The 21,540-nt window shown below is 45.3% G+C and overlaps 1 protein-coding gene across 1 annotated transcript in view; it reads left to right on the top strand.

The window, feature by feature from the left end:
• Positions 1-13,147, top strand: part of C8A (complement C8 alpha chain) — a 41,193-nt gene extending 28,046 nt beyond the window's left edge. Inside the window, exons 8-11 of the mRNA XM_029618202.1 lie at positions 1,971-2,105; positions 2,845-3,002; positions 8,556-8,778; positions 12,863-13,147. Of these exons, the coding sequence (XP_029474062.1) occupies positions 1,971-2,105; positions 2,845-3,002; positions 8,556-8,778; positions 12,863-13,011 (665 nt within the window). The 3' untranslated portion in view covers positions 13,012-13,147. The remainder of the gene's footprint in view (positions 1-1,970; positions 2,106-2,844; positions 3,003-8,555; positions 8,779-12,862) is intronic.
• The last annotated feature ends 8,393 nt before the right edge of the window (positions 13,148-21,540 follow it).

The following is a 21,540-nucleotide window of genomic DNA, read 5'->3' as shown; positions in this document are numbered from 1 at the left end:
AGACCCATACAATGTTCTTTAAAATCGAGGGCAGGAAGGGGAATCAGGAGGATAGCCTTGGAATTTGATTTCCTTTTGTTTTATTGAAAAGAAATGAAATAAAACTGTGAATCAAGCAAAAATATGACATAAAACACAAAATAAAATCTTTTTGACTGCACACTCCTATCTTTCCTGTAACCTGCAACCTTTTAATATGTTCTTGGAAGAACTCGCACAGCCCATCGCCTCAGTGTTATTGTTAGGGACTACAACAGACACATTTGTTTCTGGCCCACATAACCATTTCATGTACAAGAAGCAAGTACCAAACTCATCCCTTATCCACATACTACACGCACTGCTACACTCCTGTTATAGAACACCAATTCCACCTTCTCCCCCCCCCCCACCATACATCTTCACAGTAGGTAACATCTAACTTCCCATAGAGTCACGTAAGTCACAAATCACCATCCCATCCCAATTTCTCCTCCCCATTCTCCATCGCACAAACATCGCCAGAGTTCCTTCTTCAATCAGCTCAAACAAGCAAAGGAAGAACGATTTCCTGCAACCTGGGGAAACCTTTATTCTTCACTTTCTGAGTTCCCACATGAAAGTGAATTATGGCTCAATTCCTCCAAAGATGTGAGTGTACATGTCATATGTATGGAGACATAAGAGAAACAGTTCCAGCGCTGAATATCTTCCAGTATTTTCCCACTTAAATGTCAATGCAACTCATAGACCAGTTCCAAGAGTCTAATAAAAAATATTACATGAGCTGAGGAAGCTACATTAAAAGGCCATGGTGTTTTCATCTTAAGGCCCCTCATGGTGCTAGGACAGGTTCCACCTGAACTGGAAACTGACAAACTCAGGAGAAGTCATGTTATTACACATCTTCCTTCATAGCTAAAAGACTGAAACAATATCTTCAACTTCTCCTTGTTTTTGCTTACATGAATTTAGAGCAGAACAGTTCTGTCCCAATGTTCATACTAAGTCATAATTGATGATTCTCTCCTTCTCTCCCTGTCCTTGTGTTTCTCTAGAAACAAACCCAGTCCTAATCCATCATTTTTGCTTTGATCATGAACCAGACCCAAAATAATCCAATTTGGCTCCAAAGCATGATTTTTTTTTTAAAACTGTAATTCAGTAAAGTTGGATCTACCCACATTGAGAAAAGTATATTGAGCTTTTGTATGTGTTGGTAAGAAGTGCTTTTATATCCTTGTGGGCTTTTAAAATGTCTTTTATTTAATATTTGTATAGTGCAAATCAAATGTACTGTAATCAAATAGCATTTATTACCAAATTTCTTACTAGTAGAACATTTTATGGAAAAATATATTTGTAATGCATATTTCATGTTTTAACTGAATATGGTCTTGAATAAGTTTATTAAAAGTTATTACAATTAGAACTAAAAAGGACAGTTTTCAAAAGTATGTTACCCATGAAAATGAGGTCTTTGAAGTTGCCTACCTTTAATGCAGGCTAAGTGGCTCGCGTTCAACAGCATGGGTAATTTTGCCCGCCTTGCTTGGAGACACTCCGGGGGGGGGGGGGGGGGGGGCAGGGAGAAGGCGGACTCCTCAACAATGCATGCAGCTTTGTATAATCAAAACCATGCTCATAGTTTCCGATGGAAAAATTACCCTAAGAGAAATCAGGTGCAAGTCTCTGTTGGATAATTTTTCCAGGGGGCAATAATCAAAGCAGAATTAACTGCTTAGTTGCCATGTAGGCAAAAAGTACCAGTAGAGTTTGCGCCAACATGGACAGTTTTATTATTGCCCCGAAAATATGAACGTGTTCTTGAAATCTATTTGATGCATCCAGAAGACATGCTCATTGCCAGCTACCGATTATCAGGTGCTTTAAAGGCCACTTATCATTTGAAAAAAGAACAAACTGTACTTTTTGTTATTGTTCTCCCTTCCGATTTTAATGTTATCATTCTTTCCTTTTCTTGATTACAGAGTTGACCAGTGAAACGATGAGTTCATGCATTGGACAGACATTGGGGATCTCAGTTGTTTCAGAAGAGGAGGGTCTAGAAACAACATTGAAAGCCTCTAAAAAGGAGTGTGAAGATAGCGGTTTGATGCGCCATAGTAGGTTTCCCTCTGGCTGACCTGATTAAAAGAAATGGCGCTCATATCGGTGAAGAATGCCTCGGCATGGTTATTGGGTCTGTGAAGGGCTTCGCTTTCAAAAGCTTGCCAAAGTGTGCACATTGGCATCCGTGATGATCACGCGCTCAATGAATCCCTATTTTCGGTTGTGATGGTGGGGTTGGTAGGCTGCACTTAGTAAGCCCAGTGCGGTGCTCGAGGCATTGAGCTATTTTGAAAACCTGACAACAGAGAAATGCAGAAAAGAGATTCACACACTGAAAGCGTATTGCTTCGTGTGCAGTTTTAGTATGCATGTAATTCACAGAATTGCATTTTATTTTCCATGATAAATATGGGAGCAATAGTCAAAGCTGGGGTTTTTTTTTGTGGATAAACAAGAGTTTAACGTGTAAAAACATGTTTGGAAAATTGTCCCTCCCCCACACGTGGGTGCTGTAAAACAGAGGAGTTAGGTTGGAGAAGTGGGAAGAATACCTAGAGATTTCATTTTCAGAGCTCTGTGCATACTTGCAAAGTACATGGGCACAGACATTATCCATGCTGGCCCTGTTCTCAAAGGGAACTCGGCAGGGACTGCAAGCTCTGTGGGGAAGCACTAAACTGTCCTCCAACCTGAATAAACATACAGGATATCTTTGTTAACTGGGAAAGCCAGATTTAGACTTTTTTTCTTACCTTAACATTTTTTTCTGTATACCTCACTTTAATTTTCCAGATTCAGCTGAACAGAAACAACTCATTAAAGATGTCATCTCCCGGGTTCGAGGTGGGAGTGCTGCCTCAAGTGGCAGATTCTTAACAGATTTTAATGCCGCTACATATCGGCACTGGGGAAGATCATTAAAATATAATCCTATTGTTGTTGATTTTGAGGTAAGACTCTTCCAGCTGGAAGAATATCCACAACCATGTGCAATCAAAGGAACTACAGTGTACCTGTATATCAGCAGGGTAAGACTGCACTTCTTTCTACAACAGGCAGGCAGTATGTGTCAATGGGCATAAGGAGCATAGAGGGAGTGATTTTCTCTTACAACATATGCACCGTGGCCATTGATTGACTGTGATAGGGAACAGCTTGCTTTCTCTGTGTAAAAGTCAGTGACGCTATATCTCTTGTAGTAACTTCTTAGTAAGCATCAGCACTTCTCTGTGCTCTGTTTATAACAAAAGTGACAATCTGGTCTGCTGTCTGTGGGTGTCCACCCTAGGGTGTACATTGATTGCAGCGCTAAAAGCCCCTAGTGATCCATTTGAATAAATTCCATTATGCTACTGTGCTTGCTGCTATACTCCTCACTCTGTCTTGGGGTCTTCATGCCACTGAGTGTGTGGCCATATCCCTCACTCTATGCCTGTTATGAATCCAGCCTTCTATGCAGCCTCCCTGCCACAAGAGATCCTCATGGAGCTACACCTGCTCTCACTCTAGTCATAGTCTCCATGGGCTCATGAGTCAGTAGGGCTTGGCCTATTTAGACCTGCCTTTTGTTACAGCTGATGCCTTGTCATCGAGTACACCCAGCACTCTGCTTGGCTCTGTTCTGTCTTGCTTAGTCCTGTGGCATCCGGGCTTTCCAACTCTGTCTTGCCTAGACCTGTGGACTCTGGGCCTTCCAGCTCTGGCTTGCCTAATTTGTAGAAAGAGGATTGCATGACCATTTTAATGTGGTCTTGCATAGAAAGAAAAGGATCAATAATAGCTCCAAGTTTACAAACATTTTGAGAAAAATGATGGTCTGATTATTAAACTGGAAAAATGTAGGAGTATTAGGAATTGGAAAACATGACAAAATAATAGCTTCAGTTTTCATGATTTTGAGAACTAGTTTGCTTTGATTGAGCCCTTTCTGGATAGTTGTGAGACAAGACAAGAGAAATGTTTCGGTTTGTAACCAAGCGTCTTAAGTGGAAAGAACTTGATATTGTCAGCAAATACTTGAACACAAAGGCCGGTTAAAATGCAGCATAAGGGCATTAGATAAATGTTGTACAGGGCTGCGGAGAGTGCAGAAGCCTGGGATACACTGGAACTGAGGGGGATCTAAGAGGAGGGTTGGGAATCAATTTTGATTTATTGGGTCCTGAGGTGAAGAAAGTACTGAACCCATTATCCCAACAGATTGCAGTCTAGAAAGAAGAATTTGATGGTTGACTGTGTTGAATGCTAAAGAGATATTCAGTAACACCAAAAGGAAAGACATACCCTGAACAAAGCCTCATCTCACCGTGTCAAAACTAGAAAGTAGAAGTAATTCAGTGCTATAGTACTTTCTAAAGTAAAATTGATATTGAGCAACTATGTTATTGGAATTGAGAAAATTGCTGAGCTGAAGAACAGCTGTTTCTATAATTTTAGCCATGCATGGTAAAGAAGCAATAGGATGATAGCTGGCTGGTAGTGTTAGATTGGCTGAGGTTTTCTTAAGGATAGGGTAAACTGAAGCCTGTTTCAATGAATCTGGAAGAGAGTCATATTTGAGGCAAGAATTAATGAAATTGGAGATGAATGTAGCTGTTTCAGTCCTAATAATTTTCAAAAGTGTTGTAGGACAAGGGTTGAGATGATTAGAATAATTCATTTTATTAATGTTATGGATATTATCTGATTCTGAAACAGGTACAAACTGTTCCCAGGTTGGACCATCAGAAATAAACTCATCAAGAACATCATTTTCAGTGTTCAAAAAAAGTATTTTTCACAGCTACAGCTTTGTCAATAAAATATAGTGTGAATGTCTCAGCAATGTTCTTTCTAGGAACTGTGGGTGGCAAGATGGAAGAACATAAGCTAGGGTTAATAATCTGTTTAATGACAAATCAATTCTTTAGGGTTATTAAATACAGTGGTAAGATTAGATTACATGTATGCTTTTTTTGCAGTGTTAATGGCATCTTGATAAGTTGAGAGTTTGGAGTTAAAATAACAACTTGTTGCATTGAGTAGTATAACGACATCACTTCCTCTCTAACTTCCTCAGCTCACATTTCTTTTTTTTGGAGACAATTGTTAAACCACGGGCAAGTTTGGCTCTTTTCCTGGGAAAAAAAGCTTCAAAGATAAGTTTATCAAGGATCAATGTTAGTGAAGTATTCCAGTGTTGTACAAATTCCTTGGGGAGGTTGCAAATATTGTTTTCTAGTAATGGTACTATTTTTGATGCTAACGTTTGAGGGTCAATATGGCCGCGTTTCATAATGGTAGTTTTGGTGCTGGTGGGCATATGGTTTGTACAAGAAGACACGAGTGAGAAGGATATGAGGAAATGGTCGCTCCATGGAATTCTAGTAGTAAAGACACCTGCACCGCCCAATGAAAAACCAGTATTATTAACAAAAACCAAATCAAAGCAATGACCTTTCTTATGCATTGGAGCAGAAATAATCTGCTGCCAACCACAAAAGTAGAGGGTATTCAACAGAATCTGAGCTGAATGGGATAGAGAAGGAGCATCAAAGTGGAGATTGAAATGACCTAGAATTACAATTATAGTCTTAACAAGGTGAAGATCAAGGTTAAGGAGTGATTCAAAGAGAAGGGAGGAATTATGAGAGAGAAATCCATAGGTTAGACAAATGTTAATGAAATGTGATTTCAAACAAAGTAGCTCATATGGAAATGGAATTGTAATGTCCAGCTCTGTGAACTTTAGATGTTTTTTAAGGAAAAGAGCTAAGCCCCCATCTCTACGACCTTGTCTGGACTTGAAAAAATAAGAGAAGTTAGGAGAGCAGCAGCAATTAAAGATTGGTACATCATAAGTCCTTTAGCCATGTCTCTGTAATACATAAACAGATATAAGATCCTGAATCTAACAAATCATAAATAAGTATAACAGTGGGGTTTTTTTTAGCTATCGATGGCATTGACTAGGAGGGTTATTTAGTAGATACAACAAGGGTAGGAATAGGTGTTAACAGGGTGCGTTTGAGAGTTCTGAGGGAGGATAATCATTTTGGTTGACGGATATTATAGTGATCATAGCATCCTTGGCCCATGATTATTGGAATCCTTGGTTGTTCAATTGTAATGGTATAGAATGCTCACTGCTACCTTCTTCAGCCATGTCAGTAGCGATAAGGACCAGATTCAGGTAAGTCCAAATAATGTGCGCATAAAGGGGCAAGCTCCTTTGTCTCAATCCTTCATGTGCACGACAGAGGCGCGTCCGCACCTCATTTAAATTGCCGGGCACTCTCCAGTGATGGCAGCAGTGGGTGGGGCTCTGGAATGAAATGTCATATTCCTTCCAGTTGTCACATAGATGACAGATAATGAAAGGCGGTGAGGCAAGACAGCAGGTCCTTCGGCGTCTGCACCTCATTTAAATCACCGGACGCCCTCAAGTGATGTCAGCAGTGGGCGGGGCTCCAGAATAAAGCAGGGGATTCCTTCCATTCACCCGGTTGATGACAGATAATGGCAGGTGGTGAGTCAAGCTGATGGGAGAGGCAAGATAGCAGTAGCAGCCAGCAAGGCGGGAACCTTGATAGCCAGCCCTTGCCTCCAGTCTTGCCCTGCTTCAGTATCCACTCCTGCATTGCCTCAGATCCCAGTCCTGCTGCACTACCTTAGTGTCCAGTCCTTGTCTCCAGCCTTGCACTACCTAAAGTTCCAGCCTGCACCTTGGTCCCAGCTTCAGTCTAAGTCCTGCCAGCCCCCAGAACCCAAGGGCTCAACCTGCACGGAGGTGGCCGGTCCAGGCAAAGATCCTTTCTGCCCTGACTTGAAGTTCTTTGCTGCCACTGTGGGGGTTCCCAGCCCTAGCTGGACCCTCAGTTGTGACAATGCCTTTGGGTATTGATGCCATTGTTGGTGCCCTTTGCTCCTCTTTTGGTATCTTGGGGTGTCATTTCCACTATTTGTGCCTCTTTGCCCTCTCGTGGTGGCTTGGGCTGTTCATACCACTGATGGTGCCCTTTGTACCTCTTTTTTGGGGCTGTGGGTTGTTCTTTCCACACTTGGTGTCTCTTGTGGTGCTATTGCCTCTGCTGCCAATGGCTGCCAGCGAGTTTTATAAAACTTGGATAGGAAAACCCCAAAGTTAGAGTCAAAAATAGGCCACATCGCTTCCCCCATTGACTCTAATGGAAGCACATGAAATGAATGAGCTTCTGATCCGACCCAAAAAAAACTGAATGAAATGGCGAACCAAACTGAATATTTGTTCTATTCACATCCCTACTGACAACTAATTCTTACATATTCTCTGCACTGTGATATCAACGTCAAGGGATGCACTTTCATTTGAAACAAATGGTAAATCTCAATGACATTTCCCATTTTCCTTAATTTTATTTTGAAAACAGTTTCATTTGTTTATATTTCATTTAATTTTCAAATAATGGCAGCCTCCTTTAACTCCCCCTAACCTCTCACCCATCCATGGGTCGAAGGGGCAGAAGTTATCTCTAGTCACTCCTGTCCAGCCGGGTCTCCATTCCAAAATGGCAGCGGGCCAGCACCATTTTGTTTTACAGAGATAGGGAAGTAATAGCGATGCCTCTGCCCAACAAACCGGGCACCAGTCTCACTGCCGTTTTGAAAGAGAGACTCAGCCAGACAGGAACGGCCCAGGATCTTTCCTGCTCCTTAGACCCCACTGATATGGGGTAAGTGGTTTACGGGGTGGGTTTGGAAGAATCAGGAAGCCCCTGGGGTGAGGAGGCGGTGATAGCAGAGGGGGTGGGGCAGGATGGACTCATCATGGGGGGGGGGGGGGGGGGTTGTGTCATTTCAAATAGATGAAACAACATTAAATAAAATAATTTAAAAAAAAAAACCCAAATGTGAACTAAACATGTTTTCATCTTTATCAATGTGCAGTATTAAGCCAGTTTCAATGGGATTTTATGAGGAAGAGGCAAGTAACTCATGTCTGCCAAAGGTGGTTACATTAATTAAGTTCTGGCCACTGATGACATGCATCCAGTTGTTTCCCCCTAGCTAGCAACATTCCTGCGACCACCCACCCACCTCTTTCGAGCACTTGGCATGAATATTGTTCATGTCAACAAAATAGGAAATAGGTGGGATATAAACAGTATTTAAAGCTTAGAACTAAGCCCAATGGAAAATTATCGGGATGTGCTGAAATTTCCCTTACCCAGAGACACTTTTGTGACTTCATACAAGTTAAATTTTCCCCTGGTTCTCAGTTAAAATCACAGGTAACTCTTTTGAAAGTATTAAATTATAAGTCTGTTCTTATGTACCGTGCCAATATGGAAGGAATTCCTGCCTCATTCTGCCCCAAGTGAGGTCATTCTTCAGTGAATGTTCGAAAAGCATTCTAAAATCCTATTTGGAAGAAAAGCACAATATAAATTTGCGTTACTCTGAGCATAGTTGGTGCTCTTAATAACAATATACAAAGGCAGGGAGAATAACCAAGATCATCTGTTCTGTTTTCTGACATGTTATAGTTACAGCCAATATATGAAGTAATACATAGAAGTAACCTTCGTGAAATGGAAGCAAAAAGAGAAAACATGAAAAGGGCCTATGAAGAATATCTGAATGAGTTTAATGCATGTCGCTGTGGTCCATGCCAGAATAATGGTGAACCAATCCTCAATGGGGACATCTGCCTCTGTCAGTGTAAATTAGGTTATGATGGTCCAGCCTGTGAGAAGACATCTCGAACAGGTAGGACAACCAATCCCCTCCAATAAGTAAAAATATCTTCTTTTCAGCTGCATTTTTGCTATGATGATGTTATTGACTATTGTAATATTTTTGTTGCCACTGTCGAACCTGTTCTCAAATGCTGCCAGTAGTATCTCATTAGTGGCACTGGGCGGGCTAGAATAGCTAAAGGATAACATTTATAAACGTCATCAAAGAGCGCGAGTTCAAATTGTCCCAATAATAAATTTGATATGCATCAAGCCTTCAACCAAGGTGCTTTCTAAATAGTGATTTTAATGTACATCAGTTTTCAAGCAGAATAATTTGCAATAAATCAATATAATCCAGGCACGTACCATCTGACATTCTTTAATTCGAAGTTCATCACTGTGCTTGATATAGTGTGAATATTTCAAACATAGGGAAGGTATAAACTGGTTTGGTCCCCTGACACGGCAATGTTTCGCTTGCCGGCTTCTTCGGGAGAAAATCAGAAAAGTAAATATCAGAACCACACAGCAGAGAGATTGCACAGACGTTTTAAAGCAGATAAACAAGCACATGTCTAAAAATACACAGGTAGCACCTTTTAAAGTAATCAACAAATATATAAATATATGGATAAACAAACCCGTGCCTAAAAATAATTCCACAGCTTACATACAAAATGAGCAGTGCTTCACAGTGATGTACAGACAAGAAGTGCATTACCGGACAGGTAAAGAGCTATTAAAAATGGTGCGAGCCACATGATCTAAGGAATACAATAAAAAATAGAAGAAACAGACTGCATGAACCCAGAACATTCAATATCTCATTTAAGGCCGAGTGGATGCAGTGACTGTAGAGTAACGATCCACTTCTGTTCATGTTGTAAAAGTAATCGATCTCTGTCACCCCCTCTGGGACGGGCATGAACTGTATCAATGGCAAAAAAAACCCAACCCTAAATCTGAAATGGTATGGTTAGCGGCTCACTGTCTTCCTGTCCTTTTTCTCCAGTCATTGGCAAGGCGTGCCGTGGAATTCACAGATTTTTAAGCATCTGATATGGCTGCAATGTGAATACTGCTGTGAGGGCCCCTTTCATTTCCGCTCTGGATATTGATGTAGTGTTAATAAAATTGTCCAACAGCAGCCAGCAAAAGGTTAAAAAGTCATCCTTATTATAGCAAACATTGGCAGTTTCCACTGTTCTGCAGTATTTCAAGAATCCTGTTTCTAGCTGGTTTCACCAGGAAGTTCTCTGAGAACATAAATAGCAGAGGGAAAGTAATTCTCAAAGGTATTTCCATGGGTAAAACATTGCTTTGCCCACAGGACTGCCATGTAACAAAACTGCCCATCCCATACGCGGGTAAACTTACGCGCGTGTGTTCGGTCTCTGTGCGCGTGAGTTTATCCGCAGTGGCTTTAAAACATAGGCGTATATATGTGCGTGTGTTTTAAAATCGGCTATTCGTGTGTACATGTGCACTTGATTTCATATTGATGCACTCATGTGCGCACAAATGCCGCCTTGCTCGCTAAGCAGGGGGAGTTTTACAAGTCACGCGCTCTGATGCTAGAATCCATTTTCCCAGTTTGTTCCCAGTTCAGTTAACCAATCAGCCTTCCTAATCCCCCCCATTACTTTGCCTTTTACCCTTAGGCCAGACCCCCTAAACCTCGCTATGTATCCTATTTTTTTTAATTCTATGACTTACACACTGTCCATGTCAGAAAAATTCGGTTTTAAGCCCATAAATCCTTTTGAAAATTATGCCCCCTATTTCCAGTTCTTCCCAAAGCGTCTGCCTGGGAATGCCACCCATAAATGTGGTTAAATGTATATACATTATATCTATATAAATAAAAATGTTAAATAGTTTGGACAAAATGGCTAATCTCAGAAACCACTGAACCGATTGCTTTCAAATTTGGACACAACCTTCATTTCGCATACAGGAAGGTTCTTCTGTACTTACATTACAGATATGTCACACCTGTGACAGGTACAATAGGTTTAAAACATTTTTCCAGAAAACAGGGACATCTGCTGGATGTAAGCGCCATCTGTTACACCTTACACTAACACGCGCTACAGTAATCATTTCGCCAGTCCAGATCCACGTTTCACTTCCATTTTAACACATTCGCGCACTTTTTTCGCCGGAAGATAACTATTTCCTTTACAGATAAAATACACCCACCACCCTCCTCACACCCCCCACACACATGCCAAATTGATTTACTTCCCACAGCCTCCCAACACACACAAAACCACCCTCCTCACACCCCCCACACACATGCCAAATTGATTTACTTCCCAGGCCCTCACAACACACACAAAACCTGACAGAAGTCCGGGAGGCTCCAGCGGGGGGCCAGGACCGGTCCGGGACACATCTCCTGCACTACGGCCGTCGGCTGCCAGCAATCAACATGGCGCCGACGGCCCTTTCCCTTACTATGCCACTCAGGGACACCAATGGCGGCAGTCGCCCATGTGACTCCCGGACTTCTGTCAGGTTTTGTGTGTGTTGTGAGGGCCTGGGAAGTAAATAAATTTGGCATGTGTGTGGGGGGTGTGAGGAGGGTGGTGGGTGTATTTTATCTGTAAAGGAAATAGTTATCTTCTGGCGAAAAAAGTGCACGAATGTGTTAAAATGGAAGTGAAACGTGGATCTGGACTGGCGAAATGTGACATAGTAAGGGCCCATGTGACATAGTAAGGGCGAGGGCCCCTCGGCGCCATTTTCAGGACTGGCAGCCGGCGGACCTTTGCCCTTACTATGTCAGAGGACCTACCGCTGCCATTGCTCCACCCCACTGACATAGTAAGGGCAAAGGGCCGTCGGAACCCGTTTCAGTGCTCGCAGCCGACGGACCAACGCCAATACATCGCTCCCGGACCGCTCCTGAACGCCTGCTCCACCGACTGACATTTTTATCGGGTCTCGGGGGGGCTGGAGGGTGGGGGGTGGTGATGAATTTATTGCGAACATCTTTGGGAGGGGTCACGAGGGGGGGCAGGTTTAATTCATTCAGCAACTCTGGGGGGGCAGGGGGGGCTACTGTTTTTCGCATGGCTGGGGGAGGGGGGGGCAGGAGAGTGTGGGGTGGTTAGTTTAAGAGAACTTTTCTCATAGGGTTGTTTTTTGGGGGAAGGGGGAGGTTCACACACAAATGCATACACTAAAGTTGCACGATCTCGGGAACGCACCAAAATAGCCCTCCCCAGACTACAAAACAAATTTGGAAGTGCAAATTTGGTTAGGCCCTCCCCTATTTGGCTACATAACGCGCACAGACGCCCAGGGACAGACCACAGGTAGCACCAACAATTTTAATTTCCCAGGTCTTGGGAGGGGGCAGGAGGGTGGGGGGTTATTATTTGATTTAAAGGGTTGGGATTGGGGGTTCCCACAGAAATAGAAAGACAAAGGTTTTCTGATCTGAAGGGTAGGCAGTAGGCGGGGGGAGGTGACAGTGAGGGGAGGGAGAATGAGGGGGGAGGTGAGTGTCAGGGGAGGGAGAATGAGAGGAGAGGTGAGTGTGAGGGGAGAGAGTTGGACTGGGGACAGGGGAGGGAAGGGGGGTGAGTGACCAAGGGGGAGGAGGATGAGTGACTGTGGTAAATGAGCAAGGGGAAGGGGGAGGAAGGGTAAAGAACCTGACTCTGCCACTGCAACGCGTGGCCGGGTACTGCTAATATTATATACATTATGGTCCAGCATGGGCATTTGTAGCCTCAGTATAAGATGGCAGTTTTCAGACAGTCAATTGTAATTTATGTGCATAAATGGCTTTAAAAATTGTCCTTTTATCGTATTTTTGGTTGCACTTAATGGCAGTTTTGTTGAATTTTGGGAGGGGCTCGTGTTTCGATTTGTAGATGAATTGGCTCACATGTCACCCATATATATATCTCCCTTCAAACTGTCTGGCTCCCCTCACTTTTGCTCCTGACTCTTCGCTACCGAAAGTCTGAAATAAATGTGATTGTACCACAGGAAGAGCAGTTAAAATGCGCTGTTATATTCTGCTGAGGCTCTGTTGTTTGCCTATTTAAAGGAAATCTGCATGTTTTTTTTAATGAAGTTTTAAAATGTTTCCACAGGCACCAGTGCAGATGGGAGCTGGAGCTGCTGGACAGCCTGGTCACAGTGTCAGTCTGGAACAAGAAGACGGAGCAGGGAATGTAATAATCCTGCCCCTAAAGGTGGCGTGTGGTGCCTCGGAAAGAACGCACAAACTGAGTACTGCTAAAGCTGGCTTAGACTGCTGGACAGCAGATGCGATTACACAGAGACAGAGCAGAGGCCCGATTATTTTGTTAAATACATTAAAAATGCCCCGAGATCTTCAATAAACAAGAGGGAAGCCTTGAAATGTCAGCACTGCATTTGGTTGGAGAACTAGTTCATTATCACAGTATTTTCAGTTTACCTGGATGCCAACAGCCTGCTAAAAAAAAAAAAAAAGAACTTCCAAGTTCACCTCAATATGTAGTCTGTGTGTGTGTGTGTGTATGTGTATGTGTGTGGTATGTGTCTGTGTGGTGTGTGTGTGTGGTGTGTGTGTGTGTGTGTGTGTATATTTAACCTTATGAGCTCCAGAAGGAAGTCCTCTTTGACACAATGCAAGTATTAGGAAAAGCATGAGCAATAATTTTTGAGAGACTGAGATCATACACTACGGGCCAGATTTTCATATCTACGCCCGATTTTATAACATGCGCGCAGCCACATGCATGTTTTAAAATCCAGGGTCGGTGCGCGCAAGGGGGTGCACACTTATGCACACCGAGCCCTAGGGGAGCCCCGATGGCTTTCCCCGTTCCCTCCGCCCCCCGCCCCCCCCTTCCCCTTTCTAACCCGCCCCCCAGCCCTACCTAAATCCCCCTCCTACCTTTATTTTTGTATTTATGCCTGCCTCTGGGCAGGCGGAGGTTGCGCGCGCCTGCCAAGTGCCAGTGCGCGATCCCCTGGCACAGCCGCTGTACCGGAGGCCTCGGTCCCACTCCCACCCCGCCTCCAGACTGCCCCACCCCGCCCACTCCCCGCCCCTTTTTCAAGCCCTGGGACATACGCGCATCGCCTGGCCTATGCAAAATAGGCTCGGGGCATGCAGGAGGGGTTTAAAAGGGTTACGCGCATAACCCTTTTAAAATCCACCCCAATGTGATCTGGCCTACGTTTGAGGTTAATTCACCCCATGGAATGCACAAAAGAAACCCATTTGGAGACATACTGACCTAACTGAAACCTGTTTGTTTTCTGTGAACTTTCTGTGAATTATAAAGTACATCCAAACCAGAAGACACGACTACTACTATTAAATATTTCTATAGCTCTACAAGGTGTAGGCAGCACATAAGGCACAGTTCCTCCTCTCTGGAGATTACGGTCCTCATCAAGAGAGACAAATAAGATAAATAAGAGTGCTGGGCAACTAGATTTTAAGGTGGATTAATTTGTGGCCAGAGCACAATTTAGCTAATTGGGAAAAGCTGTAGGAAATAAAGCTTCTGCCCCCATTAAAAATCTATCAAAGAGAAACTGGAACAGTGGGATTGAAATTAAATCAAGATAATCAAACAGCCGCTTTGAATGGCTCGGACCAGGTGGCATACAGTCCAGAGTTATGAAAGAAATCAAAACCAAAATTGCAGATCTGTCATTGGTAAGTTATAACCTGTCGTTGGCATTGTAAAATTGGAGGGTGGCCAATGTAACCCCGATCTTTAAAAAAGGCTTCAGGGGTGCTCCGATAAATCATAGACTGGTGAGTCTGACTTCAGGGCCGGGAAAAATTGTGGAAACTATTCTAAGGAACAAAATCACAGAATATATAGAAAGACATGGTTTAATGGGACACAGCTACCAGGGGCGGATTGTGGGAAAGTAGTGGCCCGGGGGATTTTTCTCCATCTGGCCCATGGGTACCCAATTACACCTACAATATAATTTACATATATATATATATATATATGCACCAGTGGTGGATTGCAGGAAAATATAGGCCTGGGGCATTTTTTCAAAACCAGCCCTTTCCCTGCAGCACATATGTCAACAGCTCCCAAAAGCACGCCATGTTAATTCTGGAACCAGATGGAATTGAGCTAAAATATCTCCAAAATAAAAACGTCTTGTGAGGTAAAAATATTGCTTACAACATGTATATTATACTTGTATGGAGTGCTGAAAAACCCTGCAAAAAAAGTAAAAAAGACCCTTGGAATTGGTATTGTTATTCTAGGGGCAGTGTACTCAGGAGTGCAGCGGCTGTGATGGACAGGTTTCAGCGAGAGGTCTTTTTTGCCGCCATCTGGGAGGTTTAGCAGGTCTAGATAGGGGTCCCAAAGCAGATACCACACCCAAATCTCAGGACCCCCCGCCCTCCTGGGAGATCCCACATCCCAACCCCAAATCTCAAACCCCAGGCTAATAGCGCCCGCATTAACTGGTGGGAAACTGCTTTTCTCATCCTGGTCCAGACAGAACAGACAGGAGATGTCTTCCCCATGAGTACAGTTTTGAAAAGATTGACAACTTTTGAAAAAATATTGAAAGTTGTGAATGTCTTTAATTTATTTTTAAAAATATCTGAATCGGTCTTTTCCACCTCAGGACCTCCGAGTTGAGCACGTCCAAGTTGTTCTCGTCCCGCAGATCTGCCGTGGGTTCCCTGCTGAACCTCCCGCATGGTGGTTAGATAGACCTCTCGCTGATACATGTCCAGGGCTGGTTAATGAGGGCTCTTTCAGCGTGGGGTTTGAGATTTGGGGTGGGATGTGGGATCTTCTTTGGGACCCCTATCCAGAGCTGCTGAATATCCCACATGGCGGCTACAGTGACCTCTCGCTGCTACCTCTCCTGGGCCCCCTTCCATTACAGCCGCTGCCCTCCTGAGTACACTGCCCCTAGAATGTAATTGCACCTTCCCAAGGGAAGGAGGAAGAGATTTTTTTTTTTTTAATGGAAAAGGCCAATTCAGAATTCTTTAAAAAATAAATTAGACATTCGCGACTTTCAATATTTTTTCAAAAGTTGGCAGTCTTTTCAAAACTGTACCCATGGGGAAATGAACATTTGATGGCTGTTCTCTCTGCTGGGAATCTGCAGTTCTCACCCAGGTCAGGTTAATGCGGGCGCAGCCTGGGGTTTGAGATTTGGGGGTGAGATGTGGGATCTGCTTTGGGATGCCTATCCAGACCTGCTGAACCTCCCAGATGGCGGCTAGATAGACCTCTCGCTGTTATCGGTCTTTTCGATTAAAAAAAACAACTAAATCGCTTCCTGGTTCCGTTAGGGAGGTGCAATTACAATCTAGGGGCAGTGTTCTCAGGAGGGGAATGGCTGTGATGGGCAGGTTGCAGGGAGAGTTTTTTGTAGCCGCCATCTGGGAGGTTGAGCAGCTCTGGATAGGGGTCCCAAAGCAGATCCCCCATCCCACCCCCAAATCTCAAACCCCAGGCTGAAAGTGCCCGCAATAACTGGACCTGGGTAAGAACTGCAGATTCCCAGTAGAGAGAACAGAAAAGAAATGTACAACACTTACCCATGGGTACAGTTTTGAAAAGACCGCCAACTTTTGAAAAAATATTGAAAGTCGCGAATGTCTTTAATTTATTTTAAAAAATTTCTGAATTGGTCTGTTCCATTAAAAAAATAAATCGCTCCAACCTTGACGTCCAACCTGGATGTCCAGAAGTTGGGAAGTCCAACATTGGGGACAACCAACCTGGACGTCCAATTTGGGGACGTCCAACTTGGACATCCGGAAGTTGAGACATCTAACATTGGGGATGAACAGAGTTGAGACGTCCAACCTCAGGATGTCCGAGTTGAGCATGCCCAAGTTGTTCTCGCCCGCAGGGCATTTTTCAGCCTGCAGTTTGAAATTTGTGGTGGGATGTGGGATCTGCTTTGGGTCCCCTGCTGAACCTCCCAAATGGTGGCTAGATAGAACTCTCTCATGAGGTTGGACATCCCGACTCTGGACATACCAATGTTGGATATCCTGACTCTAGACGTCTGACTCTGGACGTCCCCAATGTTGGATGTCCCGACTTCCGGATGTCCAATTCTCCCAGGAGGGGTTTGAGATTTAGGGTGGGATGTGGGATCTGTTTTGGGACCCCTATCTGGACCTGCTCAACCTCCCACATGGCAGCTAGATATACCTCTCACTGATACGTGTCCAGGGCCATTTAATGCGGGCGCTTTCAGCCTGGGGTTTGAGATTTGGGGTGGGATGTGTGATCTGCTTTGGGATCCCTATCCAGACCTGCTTAACCTCCCACATGGCGGCTACAGTGACCTCTCGCTACTACCTGTCCTGAGCCCCCTTGCATCACAGCCACTGTCCTCCTGAGTACACTGTCCCTAGAATGCAATTGCACCTCTCCAAGAGTACGAGGAAGCGATTTTTTTTTTAATCGAAAAGACCGATAGCAGAGAGAGGTCTATCTAGCCGCCATGTGGGAGGTTCAGCAGGTCTGGATAGGGGGTCCCAAAGCACATCCCACCCCCAAATCTCAAACCCCAGGCTGAAAGCGCCCGCAATAACTTGACCTGGGTGAGAACTGCAGATTGCCAGCAGAGAGAACAGACAGGAAATGTCCAACACTTCCCCCATGGGTAAAGTTTTGAAAAGATTGCCAGCTTTTGAAAAAATATTGAAAGTCAGGAATGTCTTTAATTTATTTAAAAAAAAAAAATTCTGAATCGCTCTTTTCCATAAAAAAAAAATTGCTTCCTTGTACACAAGGGGAGGTGCAATTACATTCTAGGGGCAGTGTACTCAGGAGGGCAGTGGCTGTGATGGAAGAGGGCCCAGGACAGGTAGCAGCCATCGGACTTTGTAGCCGCCATGTGGAAGGTTAAGCAGGTCTGGCCCTTTGTGCCAGCGAGCTGCAGATGACTGCCCACATCCCCAGTGCTGACACTTCAAATACTCTCTTGAGGTACACTTCTAACTTCCTGTCTTGGAGGTCCTTCAGCACCATGCCCCCTGTGACCGGGATGGTGGTACGTTTGGTGACCGCAGACACCACGGAATCAACCGTCAGAACCTTGAGCAGATTAAGAAACTCCTCTGGGAGAGGATATAGCTTTTCCATTGCTCTGCTAACCTTTAGGGTGGCTTCGGGCGAATCCCATTCCCTAGAAAGCAACTGTAGGAACGTGGGATGGGCAGGAAAAGCCCTGGCCGGTGGCCGGACTCCTGCCAGCACAGGGGCCCACTTTTTTGCCTTGGGGTTGGGCCCTGGTGGCTCCGGGGGGGGGGGGGGGGCATCAATATCCAGCTCCTTCAGAATATGCGGGATCAGATCGTCCAGCTCGCCCCGTTGAAAAATGCGGAGGACCCAAGGGTCGTCCCCTTCCATCTGGGCCACCAATAAATGGTCGTCCCCGGCCGGATCTGGGACCAGGTCCCCCCCCCCTGTACCGGAGGGTACTCTCTGGGTGGTCCAGGGGGATCCTGGGATGAACCCGTCTTCCCCCCTTCCAGATGGCTGCTATCCTGGGGAGGCCCCCCCCCCCCCCGGGAGAGGATCCGCTCGTGCCAGCTTGGGAGGTGGGGGTCCCGGGATGACATCCAGGGTCTGTGACATCCTCTGCAGGAATGCATTATGCATAAGAATAACAAATTCCGGGGAGAAGGCAGGGGGCCCGGGGAAGGCAAGGCCAGGGCCTCCCCCGACTGAGATCGCAGCTCCGACGCATGTACTGTGGCCAAAACAGGTGGCAGTGCCGGAAACGGGACATCTGCATCTTCGTCAGAGGTTCCGGCGTCAGTCGTGTCCAGGGACAAAATGGCCGCCATTCCCGCGCTCAGTGGGAACTGGGCCTGCCACTGTCAAGCATCACGGTCCTGACCGCGAGCTCCGGAGGCATCCCCCTGCTGCGAAGTGCCCTCCCCGCCATGGAGGCAGCTCGTACAAAGTCCCTCCCGCGAGAGCCTGCCCCCGAGCCGGCCACACGCGGCGCAGGCCGACGCTCGTGGCATGCCATGTCGGAGGGGGAGGGGTGATGAAGCGCAGAAAGTGGAACTCTTCGGCGCCGGAAAGTATGGCCCGAGCCAAAGACCGCCCCGAAACACCCCACCGCCCCGTGAAACTCCAAAAGCCGCCGAGGAATGGGACCTTCCGGCGGACGGCGGTCCCAGGGAATGGACGTCGCAGGGCTGCGGGTCAGTAAGCGGCTGGGGAGGGGGGAGAGGTTAGAACCTCTAACTTGCATCCCGGTGGTCTGGCGCAATCAGAAGACAAACCTGAGAAGAAAAGTTAACATTCACTTACCCACCAACAGCACTGGTAAACTAGACAGTCAGGAGGTAGAAAAACAGAATGCCAGGCCTGTCAGCAAGTGCCCTGGGGAGAGCCAGAAGCAGAGACTCTCCCAACTCACAAAAGCATCCTTATTGATCCACCCTTCCACTCAGTATTTTGAGACGTTGCTTGGCAAATAGCAGCAGATATTCAGGTTTCCTGGAATCATTTAATGTCATACGTGGGTTTATCCTGGGCTGACAAAATAATATTCAGCACCACCATTCAGGGTGAACAGGAGGCAGAGCCATCTGGCTCTGCTCCTGAACAGTCCACAAGGGGCTATTCAGTTACTTATTCAAGTTTTATTTACCTCCCGGACACCTCCATTCGAAACTTATCTGGAAGACGTGTGGCAGGGGCCTCCCGACCCTCATGCCACACAGTTATGGGAGAACAACTATTCAAATTCTCTTTTCCTCCCATAAAGGATTCTGCCACCTTTTCTGCCTTTACTCTTTCATATTCCGTTCAGCCTGACTGTGAAAGGAGCGGGAGGACTGGAGATATGAAACGCAGCAGTCTGGTAACTTTCTTGTTGCTGCTTTTTAACCAGACAGTACTGTTTTCTCAATGTATGCGGTAGAGTAACGATGCGCGTGTTTTACAAAACACGCACAGGTTATAAAATACACTATGGTAAAACTGCGTGCGGCCCATATACAAGGAGATTCGCTGCTGCGCGCTTTGCTTTGGACGTTACCCTCCCCGTCTTCTTGTTGCCATTTTACCCAGGTAAATGTCTTTTTGGAAATTGCCCTTTAAGAGGGTCATTTTATAACGGCTCGTGTAAGGCGTGTGAAGAGAGAGCATGTGGACTTTACTCAGATTTTCCAAATGAACTTAACACAGCTAAGTTTGCTTTGAAAATGAGCAGGTGCATATGGAAAGCTGTCTGCATACATTTCTGCCTGCTTGAGAGCAGGTGTAAATAAATATATATATATATATATATATATATGCGTATTTTTGTACACACACTTTTAAAAATCTCTGAGCTGCTTCAGGCATCTCTAGTTACAATGATAAAATATATATATATATATTTTTTATTTTCACAGTGGTGACTTTCTGTCAGCTTCTCCAGCTGGAGCCTTTTTGAATTTTCTTCCGTTTTTCCCTGCTGCGACTGGAGTTGAGGGTGGAGGCCACCACTGGCCATGATTTGATTTGATTGATTGATTGATTTACTAACAGGTGAATTTTAAAAGCATGGCAAGGGCGTTAATTAGGGGATGCATGAATAAACCGGGCTCGCGGGCCGAGTGGATTTTCAAAGCTGCCTGGATACGAGCGTATCTCCCGCAGCGCGCACACTTCCAAGCTTTGCAAAAAAATGGGCGGGGCAAGGGCGTGGTCTGAGTGGGGCATGGGTGTTTCAGGGCGTGAACCAAAGATGTGCGCATAAATACTTATGCACCGGGCGCAGGCCCAGATCCCCTGCCGTGTAAGTTTACTTCTGCCGTGGAGGAGGTGTAAGTTATAAAATAAAGAAAAGTAGGTAGACCTGTGGAGTTTTGAAGGTTGGGGCTGACTGGGGGAGGGGTGAAGGCTATTAAACTAGGGGGCTTTGGAGGACCTACTCCTTAACTGAGTGAACTGGGGACAAACTGGTTTAACTGGCAATGGCGTGGGCGCACGCCTCTTTTAAAACCCCCCAACTCGCGCGGTAGAAGCGAGATGTGCGCACCCAGGCACATTCCCGTTTAAAATCTGGCGCACATGCGCTCACGGCCAGGCTATTTTATAACACACGTGCACATATAGGAGAATGTTATAAAATGTTCACACCCCTGGACACGGGCCAACGCGCGCATGCAAACGTGTGCCCTTTTGAAAGCTGTCATCCCTGGTTTTTTTTTTTTTTTTAGAAAATTACCACTGGTCTTTGAGTTTGGGGAAATTTTCCATTATTTTGATTGCAGAGTCAAAGCGGGATAAATCTGCTTTGCTTAGCTAATGTAATAGATATCTTGAAAGAAAAGGCCAGATGCCTGAGACATGTTTCCCATAGAGACAGGGACAGTAAATGTCGTACTGGCCTGTGGGCGAGCGCCCGGAGCACGCCCAGGGATGCGGTCATTTTATAACTTGCCCGTGTTATAAAATAGCCTGGACATGCGCCCCTGTGCGCCTAATTTGAAATAGGCGTGCGTCTAGGTGCGCAAATCCCGCTTCTACCGCTTAAGCTGGGGAATATTAAAAGGGGTGGGGTGTCCAAGCCATTGCCGGTTTCATCAGTTCACCCAATTAACAGCTAGGCCCTCCACACACCCCGCTGCTTGAATAGGGTGCACTCCCCCCAGTTACCTCAGACCCTTAAAAGCCCCCAGCTGTGGTTAGTTTTTCATTTTTTTAAAGCTTACATCTCGCCTCTAGCAGAAGTAAACATACGCAGCAGGGGGCCTGGATGTGTGCCCGGCCACATAAGTATCTGAGCACGTATGTCTTGGCCACAC

The sequence above is a fragment of the Rhinatrema bivittatum genome, chromosome 10 (genome assembly GCF_901001135.1).
Source record: "Rhinatrema bivittatum chromosome 10, aRhiBiv1.1, whole genome shotgun sequence".
In the NCBI taxonomy this organism is placed as follows: domain Eukaryota; kingdom Metazoa; phylum Chordata; class Amphibia; order Gymnophiona; family Rhinatrematidae; genus Rhinatrema; species Rhinatrema bivittatum.
Note: the sequence above shows the minus strand (reverse complement) of the source record. Positions and strands in the feature narration are given on the sequence as shown.